Here is a 25,558-nt window from a genome sequence, read left to right as displayed (position 1 = left end):
ACATGCCCCCGTCAACTTTGTACGCTTCCGCGATGGAGTGCAGTTGAAAACGTCCAAGTTTGGCTTTCGATTATACCGCGTTATTCGTTTTGGGGAGGTAAACGCATATCTCCCGATTTAGGTCGCAATATAGGCGTTTTTGACTTTCGATTATAAGCTGGATAGCGGACTCGCATCAATAATGAAATTACTGCAAGGGCCATGCTGTAGCCAGCGGTAACTCAAAATTGACGCGTGTAGGCGCCTACGCAGCTTAGTAAAAGGGCCCAATGGTTATTTGTGATGTTTCTGTACTGCTGAGTAATGTTCTGCTTTGATCATTTTGTATTAAACTAAAGTGGTATTTTAAAGCTACCAGGAAAGTTTTAATAATACAATTAATGTATATTTTGTGATGAGTTTTGAATGTTAGACATAGTTTTTAATGGGTGTGATTAACTTATATATACTCTTCCCAGGTATGCCTGATCTTGCTACTTTTGTGTAAACTGCATAGAACTGATTTGGTTAATGTGGTATACAAGTACAGTTTAGTTTAAATGAGAGCATAAAAATAACACATATCACAATGTATTATCCTCAACACCCTGTAAGCCACATTGAGCCTGCAAAAAGGTGGGATAATGTGGGGTACAAATGCAATAAATAAAAATAAATAAATAAAACAGTTGCTTTGAAAATTTTTCATATCTTGTCTTTTTTTATTATTTGTGGGAATTGGGGATTCCTCACCTATCTTTCAACAGCAATTAGGCTATATAACACAAGGTGAATCTAACGTTATGGCTTGAATGCTAAGACAATTTTGACTACAAAGAGATGCAATTACTTAGAAGAAGCCAGAAGAGCTCAACATTCCCATTCCTCAATTCATCATGGAACAGCTGATTCCAGAGGAAAGAAACATTCTATGAAGAACAAACAAATTCTGTCATATGAAGCCTGTGCTTCTCTTTCTGGGGTAATCTTGTAGAGATTCATACAGTAAATGTTACGGTACTCTAAGAAGTGGCCTGCAGCTGTTTGGGCTTAGCTGCCATTGGCATTAGTTTCCCTGATCCCAGCAGGCAGCAACAGGGACAAGGTCAGTTTCAGGAATGTCATCAGGCCTGTATTTAGGCATAGACAACAGACAATTAGCTAGGGCACCAAGAAGCAATTGTATAACTGGACACCTCCATTTAGGCGCCCCAAGGGCATTCAGTAGGAGACTGTTTTATAATGGGACCTGAGCACCTATAGGTCCTGTTATAGAATATTAATGTAATCCGGTAATGATGTGCCTAACATTTAGGTGCTTGCAGTTACACCAGCCATAGAGCTGGCTTAAGTGTGCAAACCCAGGGCTGCTGAGGTGTGTGTGTGTGGGGGGGGGGGGGGGGGGGGTGCGGTGCTGGCAAGCATCTTCCTGCCTGCCTACTTTTGGGTCTGTCTCTCTCCCCTGCTCCTGTGTGCCAGGGCCCAGATGACTGTATTAACACAATAATATCACATTAATGCAATCGTCTGGGTCCCAGCACACAGAAGCAGAAGATGACAGACTGAAGGAGGAGCAATCAGACACAAGAAGGTAAGGGGGCAGGCAGGGGTGGGGGTGGCGGCCCAAATGTGGGGCAGCCCGAGTGGGGGAGGGCGAGCACGGCGCAGTGGCCCAGGTAGGGGGCAGCTGGCCGACAGTCCTACCCCAAGCCCTGCTGTGTCTCTCGGCGGCCTTGTGTGAACCTATGTGTGACAGGGATGCACATAACATACAGCAAGTGGGAGACACACCTATGTCCTGCCCATGCTCATGCCCCCCTTGTAAATATAAGGGATATTGCTGAACAGTGCTAGCACTTATTCAGGTATGTGCACACATATATTTAGTATTCTAAATATTTATGCACTTAGGCCCCGATTCTCAGAAGTAAACACAGGCACTAGAAGCCATTAGCACCAAACTAGCACCCGTGTTTACCGGTGCACGATGCTCGAAAGACCCTACCGCAGGAGACAATGAGCACGGGAAAGAACAATGCAAATGACATACAAATACAGGCAGAAATATATATATATATACTAGTAAAAAAGGCCAGTTTCTGACGCAAATGAAACGGGCGCTAGCAAGGTTTTCCTCGGCTCCTCTGCAGCCACCCACTTCCAGCAACCCTCCTCTCCCCTTGCAGCCACCCATGTCCAATGACCCTCCTCTCCCCCCACGCCTACTGCAGCCACCCATGTCCAGCAAACCTCCTCTCTCCCCTGCCCCCCCTCCTGCCACCCATATCCAGTGACCCTCCTCTCTCCCCTGTCACACTCCAGCCACCCATGTCCAGCGACCCCCTGCCCCCCTGCAGCCACCCATGTCCAGCGACCCTCCTCTCTTCCCTGCCCCCCCTGCAGCCACCCATGTCCAGCGACCATCCTCTCTCCCCTGCCCCCCCTCCAGCCACCCATGTCCAGCGACCCTACTCTGGACTTGGATCAGCTGTGAGGCATGTTTCCCCCCCCCCCCCCCCCCCAGGTTCTGAAGTTGACATCATAATGGCTACGGTGATGTTAGCCTGATCTACGGAGCCTAGCAGACCAACTCGGAATGAGCCACGGTCCCAGGCAAGTCAGAACGTTGGAGGTGAGAATTATTATATAGAATAAGGTAATCTCCAATTCCTGCCCATTGATCAGAAAACTGCCTCACAAGGGCACTCATCGCCTTAAACCCTACTCCAGCTCGGAAGTGGCATTAGGGTGTCTGGGGTACCTTGAGATTCATATTGCCATGACTAAAGGACTTGTTAGTGTCAGCTGAGGTAAGAAGAACAAAAGGTTCAGTATTAGACAGACATTCCAGATCCATCCAAAACAATCTTTTTGCAGAATTCTCAGTGGTGGCTAAAAAGGTGGGGTGGTGGGGGGGGGGGGGGGGGTGAGACAGGAGATTTGACAATTATGTTGGAGTCAAACAGAAAAGGGTCCAAGAACTGATGAGTGAAGCCCGCATACCTGTTTTTCCCTTCAATTTGGGGCTGCCGCACTGGTGCCTCCTCCCCCTGGCCATGCAGGGCGCCCTCTTGTGTGCATGTGCTAGGCAGTTCCCCCCACCCCTCCTTACTTCCCAATGCTCAGTGCTAACAGAGCATAAAATTTGCATGCCATTAGCGTTGAGCATTGGGAACTTCTTTTGCAGCTGTGTTTGGGCGGTATTTTCACACCGTAGTTTTGAGCATCAGCCTATTAGGGGATGAAAATTGTCTTTATAGAATAAAAGCATAAGTCTGCTTTTATTCGCTTAACTTTCGGTGTGAGCAGTAACACCAGTCAAAGGTTGCTGTAAATACTAGTATTCTATCATTTGCACAAGTAACTGCCAGGCATGCCCCTGACCAGCCCATGCCCTTCCCAGGGCCACACACCCTTGCGGTTTCATGCAATAGATTTTGGGCATGCGATTTATAGAATATTGACTAAAGGCAGTTGAACACATAGCTGCTAATTGGTGCCAATTAGTGTAAATTAAGGTTGATTGTAACTTATTATTGCTCATTAACACCAAATAGCTCATTGTTAAATTAATTTACATGCTTAACTGACCTTATTCCATAACTTGGATGCACAACTTTATATAATTTGGGGGTTAATGTGCACTGAAATGTCAGCATCTAGGTTATAGAATTGCTTTTCACATGTTGAAGATGCCAAGTACCCAAACCATAAAGAGGCCTTCATTGGTGCCACTTCAAAAAAGCACCACCGTGACACTCTGGCTCAACACCCCCATCCTTGCTTTCCAGTCTCAAAATGGCCTCCCTTAAGTTTGATCTCCCAAGGAAGGATCCCTCCCCTCATCTCCAGTCCTACTTATTGGCACCCCAATATTAAATCTAGCCCTGCATGTAATATATAACTGCTACATTATGGGAAAAGAACAGGCAGGTACTATCTGTTCCACTTTATCTGTTGTATACGGTAAGACATCTCCAGATTTATTCAAACAACTGAGCTATCTACTTAGCCTTTCCCAACTCCCTCCTAGCTTAGTGGCCTATGCTGGAGTCTACTTTCAACTGCCTCCTCTGTATTTATCTGCTCCTCTTGTAAAAATTGTAACCTCACCTTTTGGTCTTCCCTTTTTGTTCTCATGTCTCTTCTGTATATTCTTGTTTTTTTTCTGTCCTTGATTTTATTCTGTTCCCTCCCTCGTTATTTTATAATTTTCTAAACCACTTAGATATCTTTTTATAGGTGGCATATGAAATAAAATATGAAGTTGGACTAACTTTTTAGTGGTCCAGAACAGCATTTAAGGACTGAGAAGGAGGATGTGTGTGCTGCCTCATTTATGCCTCCATCCCACAGGCATCCTTGGGAAAATTACAGGCGTGAGCAGCTATGTTCATCTAACATATCCAGTGTCACCTTTGAAAGAGAAATCTCAGAAGTTTGAGAGGCCTTTTGCAAGGAGTCTCTTAAGCAATTTCAGGTGTGACCTGAAAAAAAGGTTGCCAGATAACCCAAACCTTGTTCCTGTGAAAAAGGCATTATTAGGCTAAGCTATAGCAATGTCTATGTATATGTGGTATATTAATTACACTATTGTGTTCTGGATATCCAGTTCTCACGGTGCTACATTCACACATACCAGTTGCATATCCCTGAAAGATGTCAAAGAGCCAGCATATATAAACATAAACATGCAAACCAATGCTGAAAGAAACTATATCTGACCTTCCGCATTCGTAGTGCACTGAAGTATGTATCGTGTAGTAGCAAATAGTGTTTGGGGTGATTAGCATGCTGCATTAAAGCTAAGTAGTCACATTCTTGATGGATATGAAGTGGATTTTGCTTTAAAAAAAATCTTTAAAAAATGTAGATAAAAATTACAAATAAAAAATTTATGTTAACTCTCAATTGGGAATGAGGTTTTTTATGCCGATGATTGATGCAGCAGGTTCATTTAATAAGTTATTGAAGTAAAATGTCCTGCATTTTCTGAGGCTTTTTCCTCTCCCTTTTTTTTTGAGTTGATTGAATGCATTTCTATAAAAATAATTGTTACTGAACATGATACTAGTGACGGTTTTGTTTGTGATTATAGCAATAGTGTTGCCACATGATCCAAAGCAGCTGGTTCAGCGCTTGCATGAGGATGTGGTGTTAGGGCACAGAAGGGTGTGGCAGAGCGTGCTTAGAACCTTAAACACCTTACTGAGCAGACTGGGTGGGCCATGCTGATCTTTGTCTGCCATCAAGTATTAAGTTAGTGTGGAAATCATGATTACAATTCTGTGCAAGCAATGGGCATATATCTCCACAGTTTTACGAAATGACATCCCACAGGAAAAGCAGAACTGCTACCCATATAAAAAACAATAACTATTCAAATTCTGGTAACAACCAAAAATCAAAGGGGTATCTACATTGTTAAAGTGCACTGTAGGAAAGAAATTAAATCTCAAAAGAAAAACCCACAGTATCCATAAACAGATGGTTTCTAAAATACTATAACAATTTAAAGCTGTTATAGAACTATCCTGAAATCCAATATGTACTCATATATTGAGAGGAACTGTCATGGATCATAAAACATGCATACAAGTTGTACACTCATAGGATGTTATTGCTGCAACCATCTGCACATCTTACAAGTTCGTCCTTGGTATGTATATTGCAATATTCACAACATGCTTTCTGTATCAAGAGGATTATCAAACAGTATTGACATGTACTGCAGTAACATGATGCTTTGCAACAGAGTCCCTGATTTGTGATTTTTTTCGGGGTCGCAATTTGCATCAATACCTGATGTGATCATCCTTTCAGGAGGTTCAACAAAAGGTATCAATCGTAGGCTACACAACATGTCATTGCACTGTATGCAGATTATCATTATTCATTGATGTGATATACCACCTGACTAACTGACGTGTACATCACTTATGATATTTTTCAGATTGTAATACCAGCAGTGGGATTTACATTATTTTTATTTTTTTTGTTACATTTGTACCCCGCACTTTCCCACTCATGGCAGGATCAATGCGGCTTACATATACAGGTACTTATTTGTTTACAGAATGACACGGGGACGGGAACCCGCGATGGGGATGGGGTCAGATCTTGCGGGGACGGGGTGGGGATAGATCTCGCGAGGACGGGACAGGGACAGAGCCCACGAGGATGGGGACAAATTGTGTCCCTCTATCATTTTCTACTTTGAAGCCTGTTAATGAACTGGACTGTTATTTATGTTTAAGTGATGCAGACAACAATATTTTGATTTTTTTGAAAAACAAGCAAACATGCTGGCCACAACTAGCAAAATTTGCATGGGGGATCCTGTACATCCTGCTACCAGCACATCTTCTAACGAGACATCTTCTGCTGCAGGAAGGACTATGGAAGACAGGAAAGCTAGACTGAATCCTGAGATTGTTGATGACTTCTTAGTCATCCACAGATTTAAAAATCATAACAGTGCTTCATAGGGCATATTTCTCCCATCTAGGGCATACAGAATGGGTTGTATTTTGTACCCCTGGACATTTTAACAGGGTGGATTAGGATTCCTTGGGGTAGTAGAAACCAGCTATTATTGGGGTTGGAAGGAGGGTTGGTGAGGAGGGTTATTATTGTTTTCTATTTGTAATTTATACACAATAGTTACACAGCATATTGTTCCTTTTAATAAAAAGATTTAAATATAAAGTCATAATTGTTCGAGGCTTCTGCAGATGAGGACGGGGCAGGGATGGGGACAGAACCTGCAGGGATGGGTCGGGGCGGAGACAAACTTTGTCCCCGTGTCATTCTCTAATTTACATCATTAAATGTCCATGCCCTAAACTGTATATTGGACAAATCGGTCAGACCAATAAGGACTCATTAATGAACATCTAAGTCAAATTTGAAATGGACATATCGAAGCCCCGTTAGTACAACATTAGATTGCGGAGAAGCATGATCTAATGAATTTACGTTTTATAGTAGTGGAGACTCCTAAGTTACCTAGAGGAGGTCACCTACTTTACTATGGAAAAGGGAGCAGCAATGAATTCACCGAAGCCATCAGGTTTGAATCGAGAGGTGGAGTGGTGGGCTTTTTGTAAATGACTTCTTCAAATTGACCTCTAGCAATGGTTTTTCCCTTCCAATATTTTTGTTTATCAACTTCATTTATGACGTTTTTTTAACAATCAGCTGGGTTTTAAAGTTTACTAATCAGAGGCTGGGAGAGAGTCATAGAGGCTATCTGATTGGTTGTACAGAATCATTTGACTGTCTGATGACTGGGTTACTCAATTGCTACTCGTTTCATCATTAGTTTGTTTTGTTTTCAAATGGTTCTAGGTACTGATAGTGCCAGTTTGAAGCTGAGTCTGGAGAATGGTGTTCTATTATTTTTGAAAGTTTTAAAATGGATTTATAGTGAGGTATCCCCCCCACCCCCTTTTTTTTTGCTTTGACATCCTTGGTGCCTTGAAGCATGCTTTAAAATGCATTTTCTGATATGTTGTTGTGAGTGTGGTGAACGTGCATTTTTATTTTTTGATATATATTATGTACAATTTGATATATTTCTTACATTTTGAGTTTTTGTCTTTCAGTACTTATTTATTTAGATTTTGCTCACACCTTTTTCAGTAGTAGCTCAAGGTGAGTTACATTCATGTACACTGGATATTTCTCTGTCCCAGGAGAGCTCACAACCTAAGTTTGTACCTGAAAAATGTTAAGTAGTAGTAAATGGAGGGTTAAGTGACTTGCCCAAGATCATAAGGAGCAGCAGTGGGATTTGAACCAGCCACCTCTGGATTTCAAGACCAGTGCTCTAACCACTAGGCCACTCCTCCACTCCATCACTTACCTTGAGAGTTTGCCTTGTTTGTGATCGGGTTTCCTGAAGCAGCCTTTTGGTGAAATGTGGTCCATGTTGGGATCTGGGCAAGTCTTTTCTGATTCTCCATACAAATACATTACTATATTCATATTAATACATGAGTCACATTCATTTTGGCAATTTTATTTTTGAAAAAATAAATTATATTAAAAAAATGTTTACATATTTAAAAACTATATGTGTGATGGTTACAAGTTGAAGAGGAGGATTTCCCCAAAGGGAACAGTGAAATTTCAATGTGATCCATGTCAGTTCTATAACAGCTTTAAATTATTACAGTATTTTTGAAACAATCTGTTTATGGACACTGTGAGGTTCTCTTTTTATATATTGAAATTCTGGCATTATAACAATAACAGCAAGACAAAATCTGTCCACTGCCAAGCACTCTGTGAAGTAATACAAAACCTTAGAAACACTTTGAGCACATACAGGACTTCATTTCTGGGGGGAACGGCCTGGAATGCATTTCCACCACTTCCTTTCAGACCCCAGAGCAGCAGGGGGGTTCTGCTCCAGAAGCCTGCAGCGAAAGTGAGGGGAGCCTGGAGCAGAGAACAGTCACTTTATTCCCTAATCCAACCCCATTTTCCTGTTGCTTCCTTCTTCCCCCCCAAATTCTGCAAGCATGAGGAAAGGAGGGGTGATCCTAAAGCAGTCCCTGCAGAGAAAAGGACAGACCTATAAAGAGAGTTGACAAGGGCAGACTGGACTTTCTCCTCCTACTAATCCTAGATTAAATAACATAAATTAAAATGTGGTGGTAGGTATTAGTGACAGCTTTATTACCTAACACAACAAAGAAGGGTAGGGTGTTTCCATAGCAACTAGAGCCAGCTGTTGCTGCCAGTTGCTGATATGTTACTGCCAGCCGGACAATGATCTCCTGTTCCAAGCCATAAGAAGAGATCTACGGTGTGGTATCCAGCTAGGCCCCTTCTCTGTTTACTGTCCCTGTTCCCTGGTTCCTAGACTGGCTCCTGGCCATGATCCTCAGCTAGTCACTGCCATTGCAATGAATTGCCTGCCAAGCACAGCCACATTTAACTTCATTTAATGTATTTCATTTAGATCCTGCCTATCACTATGTTTCTGAGTAACAATAAGTGTTACAACATAATAAATGACATTGTGAGGGGGCCTGATCCTCTTGAGCTTATAAAGAATTGAGTATTAACAGATTGTGGAGTTTTCCTTCTCTAGTTGGAGTAAAAGCAGAAACGGACGTTGTTTATTGTAGGGTTCAAGTATAGAGGCCATAGGGTTCTGCCTGTTAAGCATCTGCAGAGGCTTCTAGTTGCTCTACCAAGATCATGGAATTTTGACATTTTGCTTACCCTAACAGATCTGGAAAAACAGGATGGCCCTCCTGCCAGTGATTGACAGTGGTATGACTCAGGAGAAGACACCTTTTAGAGGGAAACTGTAGAGGTATGTAATAAATATCTAGCCTGCTTCTCTGGCCATTATACCAACCCACTAAAGGAAAGAAGGTCTTTGGCTAGCCCTGGCAGTGAACCTGGACACTGAAGGAATGGGAGCAGCAAAAGAGCCTATAAATCTGATGCACTGGTCACAGGTTATACCTGGAACAGGAAACCAACCACCATCACATCCATCCCAGGAAAAAAGAAGAGCTGGAAGGACAAGCCTGAAGAAATGGGGGGGGGGGGGGGGGGAGATGGTTTATAAGGAATCTTAGTAGAGACTAAATGTTGGAAATTACTTTTTTCTACTTCTACCTAAATATAATTGCCTTTATGCATTGCTCTTTTCCCTGAAGAATCCAAGTTTAGTAAATCCTCATTTCAGAATTCAGATTCTGGGCTGGACTGACTTATTGTATAAAAGGAGAGTTCCAGAGGTGGTACAAGGTTAGTGGGTACCCTATGCAAACTTTCAGCCTTACACTCCCCCCACCCATTAATTTTCAGGCCCCTAGCCTGCAGCCCACCCCAAAATTTTGATAAAGTCAACAATCATCATCATTATACAATAATCCTATAAAAAATACAGGTTAGAATATGTGCTGATAATTCTTTGAATTTGGGGGAAGGGTGGTCAGGACTTCTTATTTTGACTGCATCTGCTGCTCCCAAAAAGCTGCTGCCCTAGGTGACCACCTAGTCTTGCCTAATGGTTGGGTGGGTCCAGGTGAGTGCTGAGTAAGTGGATTATTGTGCTATGGTTCCCAGCCCTGACCTCCCTACAATCCTAAAATTTGCTAACGTAATCTGTTTGATGCTCAGCTGGTGAAATAGGGTTATATAAGCAGAGACTAGTGTACATTTATTTAGACCCTGCTAGTGGAACACTCAGGAAGCTGGACTCCCTCTGCCTCTACCAGCAGTGGCAGGGTTAACTTCCTCATGGTTGTTTATAGAATGTTGCTTAGATTCCCGTGCCCAAAGATCGGTATCAGTATTTACACCAGCTGAAACCTGGTGTAAATGCCAGCACCCCACTCATTGCATTTGGGCATGGAAATATTGCTATTCTATACAACCTCCACAACTTTTCAGAACATCCCTGCCCCTCCCCTGTCTATGCCCCCTTTTGAGTTGTATGCTAGGGGGTTTAGGTGCCTGGTCTTATACAATAGCACGCAGACATATGCGTGTACAAATTCCAATTACTGCCAATTAACTGCAATAATTGATTGTTAATACCAATTAATTTCTAGTTAATGGCTTCTTAAACAATTTATTTGCACATGCATCTTTGCTCTGTGCCACAATTTTGGTGCCATATATAGAATCCAGGGAAAAATGTTCAACAATAAACATCTTTACTACAGTAATGGTACTGTAAAAAGCAACATGTGAAAGCATTTACAAGAGCATAAATCAGGTTGATCATTAAGCACATCATCATATATAATAAAACGCACCGCCAACATTCTGAAGCTGACTGCATGGCTGAGGCATTTCTGCTGTCTGTATCCATCTCCTGATTTGACATCACGTACTTCCGGGTTCGTCAGAATCAGAAGTGACCAACCACACGAGGTTTCTCGGCTTCAGAATGTTGGAGGTGCATTTTATTAAATAGGATTGGTCAGTTCCTTGAAGCACAGCCAGCGCTCAGTGTCCTGCACAGTAAGGCTCAGACACCAGAGAGGGGGGGCCTGACACCAGAGAGGGGAAAGAGGTATCTCTTTCACACAACCACTCTCTCTCTCACAATGTCTGTCTTTCTCTCTCTCACTCTCACACACTGTATGTCTCACACTGTATCACATTCACTCTCTATGTGTCACACAGACACTCACACACGCTCTTGGTCTCATACACTCAGTCTCACAGAGAGTCTGTCACACACACTGTATCTATGTGAAACACTCTCTCTCACACTGTGTCTCACATACGCACTTGCACACACTCTCATTCTCACACACACACTCTCTCTCTCACAGACACACTCACACCCAGACTCACTCTCTCTCACACATTCACTCTCTCACACACAGTCACTCTCACATACACTCTCTCAAACATACACACTCCGAGGAAAACCTTGCTAGCGCCCGTTTCATTTGTGTCAGAAACGGGCCTTTTTTACTAGTATTAACATAAAGCATTCACTATGGGGCCCTTTCACGAAGCAACAGTAGCCATACCACCATGTTACCACATGCCAAATTGGCCCTACTACTGGGTTCGCTCAGGATCCCGGCGGTAGGTCCAGCTTCTGGCACGCAATGATTACAGTACTAGAAAATACTTTTATGTTTTCTAGCACAGGGGGCGTGCCTGGTGGTAAATCGGGCAGAGCCATGCACTGTCTGGTTCCTGCTGGGCTACTACAAGAGCCCCTACCACCTCCTAAATAGTAGGCAGTAAGATCTCCCCCAGGAAATGGCTGCACAGTAAGTGCTGAACTCACCATAGCCATTCCCTTTTATTTAAAGAAAAAAAAAGCTTTTTATCGGCGGTGGTAAAAGGAGGCTTCGATACATAGCAAACCTGCACACCAATGCCACAGCAGGACCCCTTTTACTGCCATTTGGTAAAAAGGCCCCTATGTCAATCACCAATAAAAGCAATTGGCAGTCAAAGGGCTACCTAATTTAAATAAAAAAAATCTGAAGGATGTGCACCTAAGAGCAATGAGTTCAGGGTTTGGCTCAGAGCTCCAGGTCTTTCCCTCAACATCTATGCAAGGGGACTAGTTACTTCTAACCTCCAAGCTGTAGCATCTTCTACTCTACAATAGAAAGGTCGTTGACTAGCACTGGAATTGGAACCAGCTTTAGAGCCTAAAAAGCTACAGGACTGTTCAAGGGAACACAGGAATGAGAAAACTGTCTACTACCACTACCTGCTGAGGAGTAGGAAGTATAGGAAGAGAAAAGAAGTTCTATTAAATCTTGCTGGAGCTAAAGAGCAACCAAAGTAAAGTCTCTTAACACCAGATCTTGGAGAGAGCCAGTAGAAATAGTGAGTGTCCTGGGGTGGGAGTGGTGTTGAGAAAGAGCAGGAATGTAAGAGGGAATGAAGGAAACCTGAAAAAGAGCTGGCAGCAAATGCAATAACTGTATGTGATGATGGGCAGAGCTAGGAGGCACTGACTGAGGGGCTGATGCTCAAAGGTTCATGGTAGAGTGAAACTCTACCGCAAAACTAGCTCAGAAAAATTGCTATGGTATGCTCAAAATAATATGCATGCAAATTAATGCCACATTAAAATTGCAGCAGACTTGCCCAACATCCCTGGTCTTCAGCCCATTACTACAGAACTGCCAAGTTACCCAGATCCAGGAGAGAGACTTTTCAGCCAGACTGCATATATTTAGAAATATATTTGGAGCAGGTGAAGGCATCTCAAACCAAGAGCTTCCAAGTTACCGAGTTCTAGGAGGGAGATTTTAGGCCAATCCTGGATTCCTGCCAGCTTGTTTCTTAGGCTTCGTGTCCTAGGCACCTCTGGCACTGTCTGCTCCTGGTTCACATTCTTCCTCAATAACTGCACCTTCAGTGTTGTTCACTCTTCCTCCCACTCTGAACCTTTTCCACTCAGCTGTGGTATCCCACAGGTCTCCATGCTTGCTCTTCTTCTTCTATTTAATATTTTTCTAAGCCATCTCACTACTCTGGTACAAGACCTTGGTATACATGCTGATGACAATCTTCTTTTCTACAAGACCAGTACTCTCTCCCCTTATTTATCTACTTTAAACACTGCTCTAGGAGCAATATCACTATCAATTAGAGAGTTGCACGGGGACAGAAATCTTACCCATCCCCGCCCGTCCCTGCTGGAATCTTACCCGTCCCCACCCATCCCCACTGGAATCTTACCCATCCCCACCCATCCCCGCAAAGATTTAAACCATCCCAACCCATCCCCACCCATCCCCGCAAGAATTTAACCCATCCCCACCCATCCCCGTAAGAATTTAATAGTACATAAAAGAAAGTTCCAGTCAGCTCCCTCAGTCTCTTTCTAGATTTGAGCCACAGCACTGTAGGCAAGGAAGGAATGGAAGTTGGAACTTGGAACACTCTGGTGCGCACATGTAAGATTTGTCTCTGATTCACTGGCAGTGTGTGCTGAGAGGCCGCCACATGCACGCGCCAGTAGGTCAGGTGACATTTGATTCTCGTGCCTGTCTCAGAGCTGAGGTCTGTGCACCAGCCTGGGAGCAAAGAGGATTAATAGTAACATAGTAAGTGACAGCAAATAGACCTGAACGGTCCATCCACTCTGCCCAATAGTCACACTCATGATCAATTCATCATTAAATCAACGAGTGTGATATTATATACTTGATTATGGTCTTTCTTTCGTGTTTCTGGAACAAAAACCACAGAAGTCTATCTGGCCCCATCCTTATGTTCCAACTGCTGGAGTTGCCATCGAAGCCCACTCCAGCCTATTCATCTTCTCATTTGGAGGACACAGACCATAAAACTCTGTCCAGAACTGTCCTCATGTTCCAGCCACTGAAGTTGCTGTCTAAGCCCTTTCCAGCCCATCCTACACCAGATTGCCATGTATGAGACACAGACCATACAAGTCTGCCAGGTATCAGCTCTAGTTCATCACAGCCAGAGTCGCCATCTAAGTGTCACTTGACATATCCACACACATGCAGCCATTTAAGGTTAGCTTTTATATAACTTCCATTTTCTAATTAGAGATCCTCTGTGTTCATCCCACGCCTTTTTGAATTCCGTCATCATTTGTGACTCTACCACCTCCTTAATGGAAGACTTTCCACATTTATGCTGTTAAAGCAAAGAGGAGGAGGAGGAGACAGCACTCAAATAAATTGGTATTCGGTAGATGAGAGGCTGGTGCAGGTGCAGCTTACACTTCCACGGGAAGCCCACAGAACTGGTTCCATCCCCGTGGGAACCCCACAGGAACTGCCTCCGTCCCCACGGGAACCCCGCAGAACTGCTTCCATCCCCGCGGGAACCCCGCAGGAACTGCCTCCGTCCCCGCGGGAATCCCGCGGGTTCCGCGGGATTCCCGCGGGGACGGAAGCTGTGCAGCTCTCTACTATCAATCCCTCCAAAACAACAGTCTGCTGGATTACAGGCAACTGCTCAGCACCTCCTCCTTCCCCCTTATTTTAGGTACCTTGTTATTATTCTAGATCAAGAGCTTTCCTTTAACCAACAAATATCTGCCCTTGTTACGGTCTGTTTCTTCTGTCTGAGGCAATTCTAGTGATTCGCTCTTACATAGATGAATCTCCACAGAAGACCATTCTCTATGCACTTTTAACTAGATTACTGTAATGTTGTCTACTCTGGCTTCCCTCAGTATCAACTCTGCAAAGGCTGCAAACAATCCAAAATACAGCTATCCATATTCTTTCACATGAGTCTTTTATTCATCACCATTGGTTGCACATATCGCCTTGTATCCAGTTTAAAATTCTCATTCATAAGATATTACATTCTGAATTCCCATCCTACCTTTTTCCCCTTATTCATCCTTACTCCCCACCCAGGCCCTTCGCTCCATCAATGACCAGCAACTCCAGATTCCCTCAGTTCATCAGGCTCATTACGAACCTACTTAAACCAGAGCTCTCTTCTGTAACGCCCCTTCGCTCTGGAATTTCCTCCCACCCTTTCTCTGGTTTGAACTTCCTATCCTAGCTTTAGATCTCATTTGAAAACTTGTCTATTTGAAATAACCTTCAAATGTCCAGTCAGCCACTGGCGATGCCGCAATGGTTTAGTACTACTACTACTTTTTCCCTTCCCCCTTTTCCTTAGAGCACTATTTGAATCTATTCTCCATTCTGCTATACCTTCTGTCTCTCTAAAATTAATGGTGTTCTTTTCTTGTTTATTTCTTTTATTGTACACTGCCTTGTTATTTGTGTAAGGAAAGGTGGTTTATCAAATAAAATAAACCATAAACCATAAATCCTGATACATTATGGGACCTGCAGCACTGGCTTCAATGGGTCAAGCCAGGGACTACAAATCCCACACTGCTTTTGAATTTAAGGTTAAAACTAGGACTAGCCAAAAAGTCTCCCTTCTGGAAATGGGTAACTTGGCAGTTCTGTCAATGGGAAACCCTTAAACAGTATTCTTCCAGACTGGGGGGCTCACAGTGTGTTCTGTAGTTTCAGAGATGCCAAGTTTCCCAGTTCCAAGCTGGAGATTTTTTGGCCAGTCCTTCTTTTGAACTTACTTCCCAAAGCAGTATAGTATTTGTAGTCCATGATTCTATCCATTGAAATCAGTATTGCAGGTCCCATAATGCACCAGGATGGGATTTGATTTATGCTTTTTGACAATTAGTATTGATGTGGTTTACAAATGAATGGTCAGAATTCCAGGACTGTCCCAAAATCGCCAGCCTAAAACTGAAGTTTTTGTCAGTTTATTGATAGCAAGGTGGCAGCTCAAACTTCAGCATACAATGGGAGTATCTAATTATTGAGTTTCTCTCCAATTACAGCTCTATTAACAATCATCAGGGAAAATGTCTGCTCTTTACCTTCTGAGATCCGGTGCCATTACCTGTATAGGATCTCAGATGTTCTAGTGAGACTTTGGTGATTATGTTCCTATATGAGGTGGAGAAAGTGGATTTTCAGAGAAGTAGGACCTGGATGCTGGAATCAGTTACCAATGGAACTGAAAGCAACACTCTATAATGTCCTTTAGAAAGGAATTTAAACCTATACTGTTTACCAAGGCCTGTGATTGTCTTAATTAAATGTTCTTTTTCTTATTTGTTTTTATAGAAACATGACGGCAGATAAAGGCGAAATGGCCCATCTAGTCTGCCCATCCTCTGTAACCACTAACTCTTCCTTTTCCTAAGGGATCTCGCGTGCTTATCCCACACTTCTTTAAATTCCAACACAGTCCTCATCTCCACGACCTCTACCAGAAGGCCATTCCACGCTTCCACCACCCTCTCCATGAATGAATACTTTCTTAGATTCTTCTTAAGCCTATTTCCTCTTAACTTCATCATATGCCCCCTCAGAGTTTTTCCTTCATCTGAAAAAGGCTCACTTCCTGTACATTAATGCCCCTGAGATATTTAAATGTCTCTATCATATCTCCTCTCTTCCAGCGTATATATGTTGAGGTTCCTGAGCTTGTCCCTATATGTTTTATGTCCAAGACTGCTTACCAATTTTGTAGCCACCTTCTGGACTGACTCCATCCTGTTTATATCCTTCCGTAGGTGCAGTCTCCAAAATTGCACACAGTACTGTAAATGGGGCCTCACCAGTTTGGTATCATCAAGAAAGAGACAAACCTTACCAGACAGCCCTTCTGCAATATCACTCACAAAGATGTTAAAAAGAGCCGACCCTAGGACCAATCCCTGTGGTACTCCACTGATAACATCCCTATATTGTTTTACTTCTAATTGTGAGGAAATAACCATTTTGAATGAATGTTTTTCCGTAAAAATGGATATAAAATTTTTATATGTAAATTAATACTTCTCTGTCTGCCAAGGGCACAGCAGAGAGTGCTGTCATTTAGGGAGGAGCCATGGCAACGTTTTGAAAAGTTATGTTTGCCACGCCCAGCCTTTGCCGCAGCCGTTCAAGGTCAAGGGTCTCCCTTCTTGATTGGGTTCCCCTCCCCTGCTTGGGTGCTTGGGTGAAATGTACACGACTGGTTTAGGCCTGCTGAATAAATGTATAGCAGCAGGGCCAGCCTTAAGCATGAATGACAGGGGCAGCCACACAGGGCCCCATGCTCCTAGGGGAGCCCTGTGTTTAACTGAGTTTGCTTTGCAACTAGTGGCTGTCCAAAAGTTAAAGCTTCTTTTCCCTTTCCATCTCCATCCCCCCTCTCTTCTTCCTCTCCCCCTTGGTGATTGTGCTTCTCAACACTGACACACTATACTCCTCTCACTGCATTGCCAACCAGCCCTTACATCTCCCACTCTCATTCCCCCTCACCCTTTGGTTTTGTGCTTCTTAGAGAGAGAGTGCCATTTTATTGCCTTTTTGGTCCGGGGTATCCGAAGGTTGTAAATCACTAGGATTATAATAGAAGTCGGGGATTAAATAATTCTGTTTAAATAAATAAATCTCTGACACCTCATTTGAAAACTTAAGTCCTGGGCAGGAGAGAGGTGAGGCACCAAACTGGTTTGCACAGGGCCCTGCAATTGCTAAGACTGGCCCTGTATAGCAGTGGCAGTATTCACTGCATTCCATACATATTCAGCAGCACAGATTCTTCATGTAGCACCATTGAAGATATATACTGTATATTTTTTTTTCATATTTTTATTGAAGGTTTTTCAAAACACACAACATAAAAGAAAACACAAAATCAAACAAACAATATTAAACACACCATGGCAAATAAGCATCAATATAAGAGCAGAACAAAATTACCATTGTTCCATGACACTTGGGGCTGGATTCTATAAATGGTGCTCAAAAATGGACACCAGAAAAGATTGACGATAAATGCAATTCTATATAGGGCACTCACCCTTTATAGAATTATGCTTAGCGCTGATTCTCGTACCCTAACGTTGGGCACCACACTTAAGCCTGCTGAAACATGGTATAAATGATGGCACCCATGTTAGGCACACTGACCCATTATTCCATAACAATATGCATAACTTTTCAGAATGCTGACACGACCATGCTCTTCCCATGGCCACGCCTCCTTTTAAGTTGCATGCAATGGGATTTGAGTGGTCAGTGTTATAGAATAACATGCAGCCAGATGCGTGCGCAAATTCTAATTGGGGCCAATTAGCGTAAATAATTGGTTACTGCTGGCCAATTATTGCTTGTTAATGGCTCATTAGCCAATTAAGTTGCACCTGCATCTTGGGATCACATCTAAATTTAGATGCCCAAATCTGGGCACCATACACAGATCCCGAGATTGGTCTTTTTTGGTTGTCATGTCCTATATTACCACGCTACTGTATCATTTCCAGGAGCACCCTGTTAGCTGGAGGTAAATATACATCTTTCACTTGTATACCCAAATATCAAGGCTATATATATATATGTTAAAGTCAAAGAGACCTTTTACAGATAAGTGAGTAAATGGTCTTCAACATGCTCAGCCAAAAAGAATTTTTCATACATAAGCCATCCAACATCCTTTCATCATTAGGCCATATATTTGTGCAAAATGTGTTCAATGTGATTGATCCTCCATATATCGTCATAACAATGTTATATAATAACTTGAAAAAGATAATGAGAATGGGAATTAAGTCCTCATTATGGGGACCTTCTACTAAAAGGCATTAAGCCTCAAAGCACGCTAAGGGGCCCGTTTACTAAGCCACAGTAGGGCTAATGTACAGGTAGTGTGTGCCAAATCAACTCTACCACAGGGGTAATGTGGGCACCCTGTGGTAGTTTTGAAGTTGGCATGCTCTGCTTCCCATGGTGGAAAATATTTTTCTATTTTCTACTGCGGGGGCGTTCCTAGCGGTAATCGGCAGCGCAGCCACATTGCCACCCGCTGCCCGATTACCGCCTTACCGCCAACCAATAGTTGGTGTTAAGCGCTCAGGCAGTAAATAGCCACGCACTACTTTTCACTTTAGCGCATGGCCATTCACTGCACTATTAAAAAAAGACCTCTTTCCAAGCTGCGGTAAAAAATGGCCCAGCACGTGCCAATTTCACACGCTTACATTGGTGCAGGCCACTTTTTACCATGGCTTAGTAAAAGGACCCCTAAGTGCAGGGAAAACAGGCTACCACAACACTCATTAAAATGTTTTGTGATATTTTGCCTACTTGCTTGCCCTAAGCGCATGCTATTTAAAAAAAAAAAAATTTTAAGAGGGGGGATGTCATGGACAGAGAATGACCAAACTAAATCAAGGGGTATACTGCATTAATCACTGGGGAAAACTGACACATAACTTGTATCTCAAAAACCCACAGTGTGATAACTCATGTTTTGTGATTTGGTTCTTATAGACTAAGGTTTGACTGAGCACTTTTTGAATAAAGACTGAAGAGTTGTCCCTAGAGTTATCAAATTATGGACAATTTAGTTAGGCATGTAGGGATGGGCATACTGGTGTGATAATGGTTTTGACTTGAGTATACTGAATGTAGTTGAAGCTCTTCTTCCAGTGTAATACACTCTGATCACTTTTGATCACACTGAGCGCCAAACATAACATTTTAAATATATTTTTTAAATTAGTTATTTCTTAAGATTTTATATGTGAAGAATATATTGGTTTCTTAATTGAACTGAGTTTAAATTTCATGCCAGGAAGTGCAGAGTGTTGCATTTGGGGTGCAGAAATCCAAAGGAGATGTACCAGTTAGGATGAGAGAGATTGATAAGTACAGCTCAGGAGAGGTGATGGTGTCTGAGGATCTAAAGATGACAAAACAATGCAACAAGGCAGTGGCATAGTCAGAAGGATACTAGGCTGCATAGAGAGAGATATAACCAGCAGAGGTGTTGATGCCCCTGTACAAGTCATTGGTGAGGCCCCACTTGGAGTATTGTGTTCAGTTTTGGAGGCTGTATCTTGCTAAGGATGTAAAAAGACTTGAAGCACTTCAGAGAAAAGCAACAAAAATAATATAGGGTTTGCGTTGCAGGACCTACAAGGAGAAATTTGATGACCTGAGCATGTATACCCTGGAGGAAAGGAGAGACAAGGGTGATATGATACAGACATTCAAATATTTGAAAGGTATTAATTTACAAACAAACCTGTTCCAGAGACGGGAAGGTGATAGAACAAGAGGACATGAATTGAGGTTGCAGGGGGGGGGAGGGGAACGACTCAGGAATAAATATCAGGAAGTACTTTTTCATGGAGAGGGTGGTAGATACCTGGAATACCTTCCTGCAGGAGGTGGTGGAGATGAAAATAGTAACAACATTCAAAAATGCGTAGGATAACCATAAATATCCTGTATAGAAGTCATGGAACCAAACAAGTTTAGCCTTAATTAGATGGCACTTAGTCTTAGTTAGATGGCAACAGAAGCAGAAGAAATTGGGAAGCAAATCCCATGATGGGTAAATTTCTACAGTCTGTACCCTCATCATGGCTGGACAGATTCAGCTTCAGTAACTGGAGAACAAGGTCAGTGCTGGACAGACTTCTACAGTCTGTGCCCTGAAAATGGCAAGGGCAAATCAAGTTCAAGTAGAGGTATGTGGTATCACATCATACCTATGAGTTTATCTTCTTGGGCAAACTGGATGGACTATACAGGTCTTTATCTGCCATCATCTACTACGTTACTATATGTTACTATGGCTGGGGCTGCCCCTGTTGGAAAATGATTCCATTTTCCAGAAGGCGCCCACACCCATGGCGATGTGCCCCTGGTTACGCCTCTATTTGGTAAATGAGGAGGACATCATTGAAATAGGTTTTAGTGAGGTTTTGTCATTCCTTTTCAAGGATTTCCCCATCAACAGTGTGGTGCATAATTCACCATCTACTAGGTGGATGAGAGGGGTAGTTGTTTGTAAGCTAGCTGAGGAATTTTGCCTCGGGAGAATCACTGGCCCCTTTGTACATAGGCGTTTCTGGTCTTGATGCTGTTGCCTTTAGCTGTTATTCCTAAGAAAGACCCAGGTAAATTCAGATTTATTCACAACTTATCCCATCCGGTGGGATAGTCAGTTAACGACTCAATTCCTAAATAGTTTTGTACCATGCAATGTACATCATGCACCTTATGTTGACTAGCAGATGTGGCCTAGGGGTACTGATGGTGATGGTTAATGTGGAATCTACATTTAGATTGCTTCCAGTTCATCCATTTTCCTTTCTGCTGTTAGGAATTTGTTTTGAGGGGGGCCTATTACTTTGATAAGTGCAGATCATGGGCTTCTCCATCTCTTGTGCATATTTTGAACTTTTCAGTTTGTTTTGGATTAGGTAACAGCCCAGTTAGCTAGTTTCGATATGATGGTACACTATTTGAATGATTTCTTGTTTGTGGATCCCTCAGACAATAATGAATGTCTTCAGTTAATGCCCACCTTCTTGGCAGTTGCACATCACTTTTGGCTCCCCTTAACAGCAGACAAAACGGAAGGTCCAATTCTTATAACTACATTTTGGGCATTGAAATTGATTTTGCATAGATGGTTACGCATCTCCTGGAGTGCAAGATTACACATCTTACCAACCTAATTGAACAGGTGCCAAGACGTCCATGCTCCACACAGTTCAATCCCTTATTTGAGCTTGAACTTTGCATGCAGGGTGATCCCAATGGGTAGAGATTTTTCTAGGTGGTTGTCAGTGTCCATGTCGCGTATCAAGCGACATCAATAGTTTGTGCACTTGTCTTCTGGTGTTTGACGAGACCTTAGAATCTGGTTTGAATTCTTGCATTCTTTCAATGAGTCACTGCCCATTCAAGGTGAAGTTGATTTAGATCTTTATTCCAATACAGCAGGTGGTTTGGGATTTGGCCTTTATTGTCAAGGTTCATGGTGCGCTCTGACTTGGTCTGCTTCGTAGACTGATTCAGATTTAGTGATGAATCTTGAATTGTTCCCATTCATTGTGGCATGTGAGTTGTGGCCTGATCGCTTGCACGATACGCAAGTACTATTTTGGTGTGACAATAAGGGTGTGGTGGAGTTGGTTAATAAACAGTCTACCAAATGCCTATTAGTGAATTCGCTCATAAGAGAGCTTGGTATGTGTTGTCTGAGGATTAATCTAAGCATTAGGGCTACACATGTTCTGGGAGTGGATAATAAAATTGCAGATGAACTTTCTTGTTTTCAGTTTGGTCTTTTTCGAACCCAAGGCAAACTGGAGTGGTTTTCCTATGCCAGACCATCTATGGAACCTGGGGAACCAACGATCTGGAATATGCTGTTTTCTGTGGTGCCTGCTACATGGGCAGCTTATACGGCAGGATACAACAGTGGTTGCATTCTGCAGTTCAAGGGTCATTGTGCAAAACCTTACTCCTTAGCATATAACACATTCAGGCATACAGAAGTGTAAGGCTGAATGTGTGTTATATGCCAAGGAGTAAGGTTATTCAAAAAGGGCTGTCCGGAGACATGTTGCTGGTTTTGGCTTCTTCTGCAAGGCAATGAGCCAAGGAAACCCCTTTATCAGTTTCCTAGTACGCCGAATGTTTGCAGGGTGGGGGGGGGGGGGGGGGGGGGATGTCATAATACTCTCCTGGAAACAAGATACCCCATTACATATGATTTGCTGTCCACCCTTCTTACAATACATTCTGCTATCATCTATTCTGACTTGAGGCCACACTTCTGAGAGCTGACTTTTCCCTTGCCTTTTTCAGTGCTTTCTGGATTGGTGAGCTAGTTAGTCGGGTGCGAACTGTTCACTCGGGAGAAGGCCTACTGTCGGACCATGTATCTCTGTTGAGTGCTGCTTAGCTATCAGGGCAAGCAGAGGGGGTGATGTCAACTTCATTATGTAGCTCGGGTCAAAATTTTGTTGTTATTTACATGTTAAATGTTTATAAATAAATGGAGCTGCAGCCTAATTGTAATACCACATTTAAATTCCTTACACTAACCCAAAAAGCACTTCATACTGCCACCCCATCCTAGATTGCAGCCTTGACCATCCCTTACACATCTGCCCATACTGTCCATTCATTTAACCAATAATAGACTGGTCTTGCCCCCGCCTTCTAGGGCAAGATGGGAATCGGGAATCCACTCGCTCATCAGCTTTCTATTTTTTTTTTATCCCTGGCATTATGGAATTCATTGTCTAAGCCTTTTAGACTGGAGGAATCATATCAGGTAGCACTTAAAACACACTACCAATCAGTTATCATCAGTAACAGGTTTTGACTGGCTGACTACACAGGTCTTTAGTAGTTTTTAATTGTTGATGTCATTATTTGATGCATGTTTGTTGTTTAAGTTGATTGATCTAATCTTTTATTGTGAAAGTTTTGTCTGTCTTCTATCCTATTTTTTTTTAATTATTTGTACCCCACGCTTTCTCACTCATGGCAGGCTCAATGCGGCTTAGGTACTTATTTGTACCTGGGGCAATGGAGAGTTAAGGAGCTGCCTGTGCCTGCAGTGGGAATCGAACCCAGTTCCCCAGGACCAAAGTCCACCACTCCTCCACTGGAGTTCTAAATAGTTTTAATGTATGTATATTTTATTGTATTGACATGCAAACTGTTCTGATTTGCCAAGCAATAAGTGATGGTATAGTAAAATAAATAAACGATAAGCCCGTGTTATAGTTGTTATTGCTTTCATATATAATATTAACAGTGTTAAAAGTTTGTGGGGGGAGGGAGTATTGGTAACTTAGCAGGTGAGATACTCCTATCTCCGGAGTTATGTCCAGACTGTGGCTATTGATGAATCTCTTTTGGCCAAATAAGAGAGCTTCAACTCACTTTGAATCTGGCCAAAATGCTTTTTTTTTTTTTTTAATCCAAGCCTATTAGGATTTGTTCCTGGTGTATGCAGCTGTTCAAACATTCAAATATGGCTACTGCAGACATGCAATGTACATCTGAATATTCCCTTGAGGCAGTCAAATAAAGACAGTTAAGCTAAGCAGAAAATGGTTAGTTTATCTGAATTGATCTGCGAAATGTTGAGAATCAGCTCTGATTATCTTAAAGGATTATGAGCCTGCGCTCCAGGTTGGCTGTCAGATTTATTTCCCACTGGCACACACATCCCTAACCCAGATATTTCTTCTGGACTGAGGTTGGGTGGGGCACAGGAAACAAAAGGAAGGAAGTGAGCAAGTAGCTAGACCAGTAATAAGACTATGTTAACAAGTGAATAAGAGCTGAGTTTACTTGTAATGAATCTAACCTTGCATTTACAAATAGTGTTTAAAAAAAAAAAAACACACCCAACTCTAGCCACCCCTTGTACATCGTTTTCCTAGGGAAAAAAAAGTCAAATGCACACAATCTCATGATCATTTCCTATATGTATATGGTATATTATTTTCCCTAGGATGTCTCTGTAGGTCATAGTACTTTGGTTGCACGATTCATTTCCTACAACCCCCCCCTGAAAATAACAACTTTCTGTATGAGTGAAATAAAAAGCCATCATTTCTTCTTAATGTTACCATAGTTTTTCCTGTTGTGACATAATGACGGCTCAAGGCAAGGCTTGCATCTTTAAGCATTCATTATCCTAATGAGAGTATGGTTTTCCCCTACTACCTGTGTGTGGGTTGTTTTATCTAATTTTATTTCTAACGAGCTGACTCAGGATTTCCTCCCCACTAGTTCAAGCTAGCAAAGCATAGTTTCAGTTCCTTGTTTTGCATGTTATAAATGGTTTTAACGTAGCCATTAATCCATGTGCTTCCTTCAAAATATCCAACTGATATTTAGTGCACTTTGGATTACTATCTGCCTCCTGAAATGAGATCCAGGGTGTGTGTAACTACAACTCCTAACATCAGTGCATCTAATTTATTACAAATAAAACTGTTAAAAGCATTTCACCCCTTGATAATTTCTATGCATGCACATAATGAAGTTTGCAAAAGCATGAACATAGGGACGCAAGTACCTCGATTTAGATGAGAAGAAACTTGATCCATGATCTGGTGTAGCAGATTGCAATAGATATCCGTTCATTCTCATCCACTGACATTCCTCCACACCCTGCGTCTACACTATAAAGGCAAGCGGTACGAAGCCATAGGTCTGCTCTTTACTGGCACAGCATGTTAAGACTGAAAAACAAGTTTCCGTCCAGCCTCTATTTGTACGTGAGGAGTAATTAGCAGACAGCACTGCAGGTCCTTAGAAGGGAGACATCATTTCTGTTCTTTGCTTCGGCAACTCTTCAGCGGATGCTGCTCTGTGGAAGGGAAAGCAGGACCCTAAGCAGCTTGTCTAGTGGTCGTAGAGCAGAGGAGTCACAGTGCATACAAATCCTCTTCATGCTCCAAGGGCAGGCGCTCTCTCTCTCTCCATTTCCAAGTATTGACAGCTGTCACACGTTTGATGGCAATTAGCACCTATTATCCTGCCACCAAACTGATCACACTGTGTGAATTTCAGCAGCCTTGGCTAATACACAAGAGCTTTCTGAGGTCTGGAGTGGGAAGGTGATATGAGGCTGCCTTCATTCAAAAGATTTGTTCCAATCAAAGAAACATCCACCAGCCAATTTGTTATTGTTTTTAACATAGGCAACCGTGACACCCTAACCCAGCCCCTTTTCCCACTCAATCCAAATAATAAATAAC

The 25,558-nt window shown here is 42.5% G+C and overlaps 1 protein-coding gene across 2 annotated transcripts in view; it reads right to left on the bottom strand.

Annotated features, from left to right (window-relative positions):
• Window positions 1-25,347, bottom strand: part of CTXN3 (cortexin 3) — a 55,760-nt gene extending 30,413 nt beyond the window's left edge. For both annotated transcript variants that reach the window (XM_030193585.1, XM_030193586.1), the window contains exon 1: window positions 24,874-25,347. In XM_030193585.1, the coding sequence (XP_030049445.1) occupies window positions 24,874-24,904 (31 nt within the window). In that variant the 5' untranslated portion in view covers window positions 24,905-25,347. The remainder of the gene's footprint in view (window positions 1-24,873) is intronic.
• Between the last annotated feature and the right edge of the window lie 211 nt (window positions 25,348-25,558).

Source organism: Microcaecilia unicolor, chromosome 2, assembly GCF_901765095.1.
Source record: "Microcaecilia unicolor chromosome 2, aMicUni1.1, whole genome shotgun sequence".
In the NCBI taxonomy this organism is placed as follows: Eukaryota; Metazoa; Chordata; class Amphibia; order Gymnophiona; family Siphonopidae; genus Microcaecilia; species Microcaecilia unicolor.
This window is presented reverse-complemented; position numbering and strand designations above follow the sequence as displayed.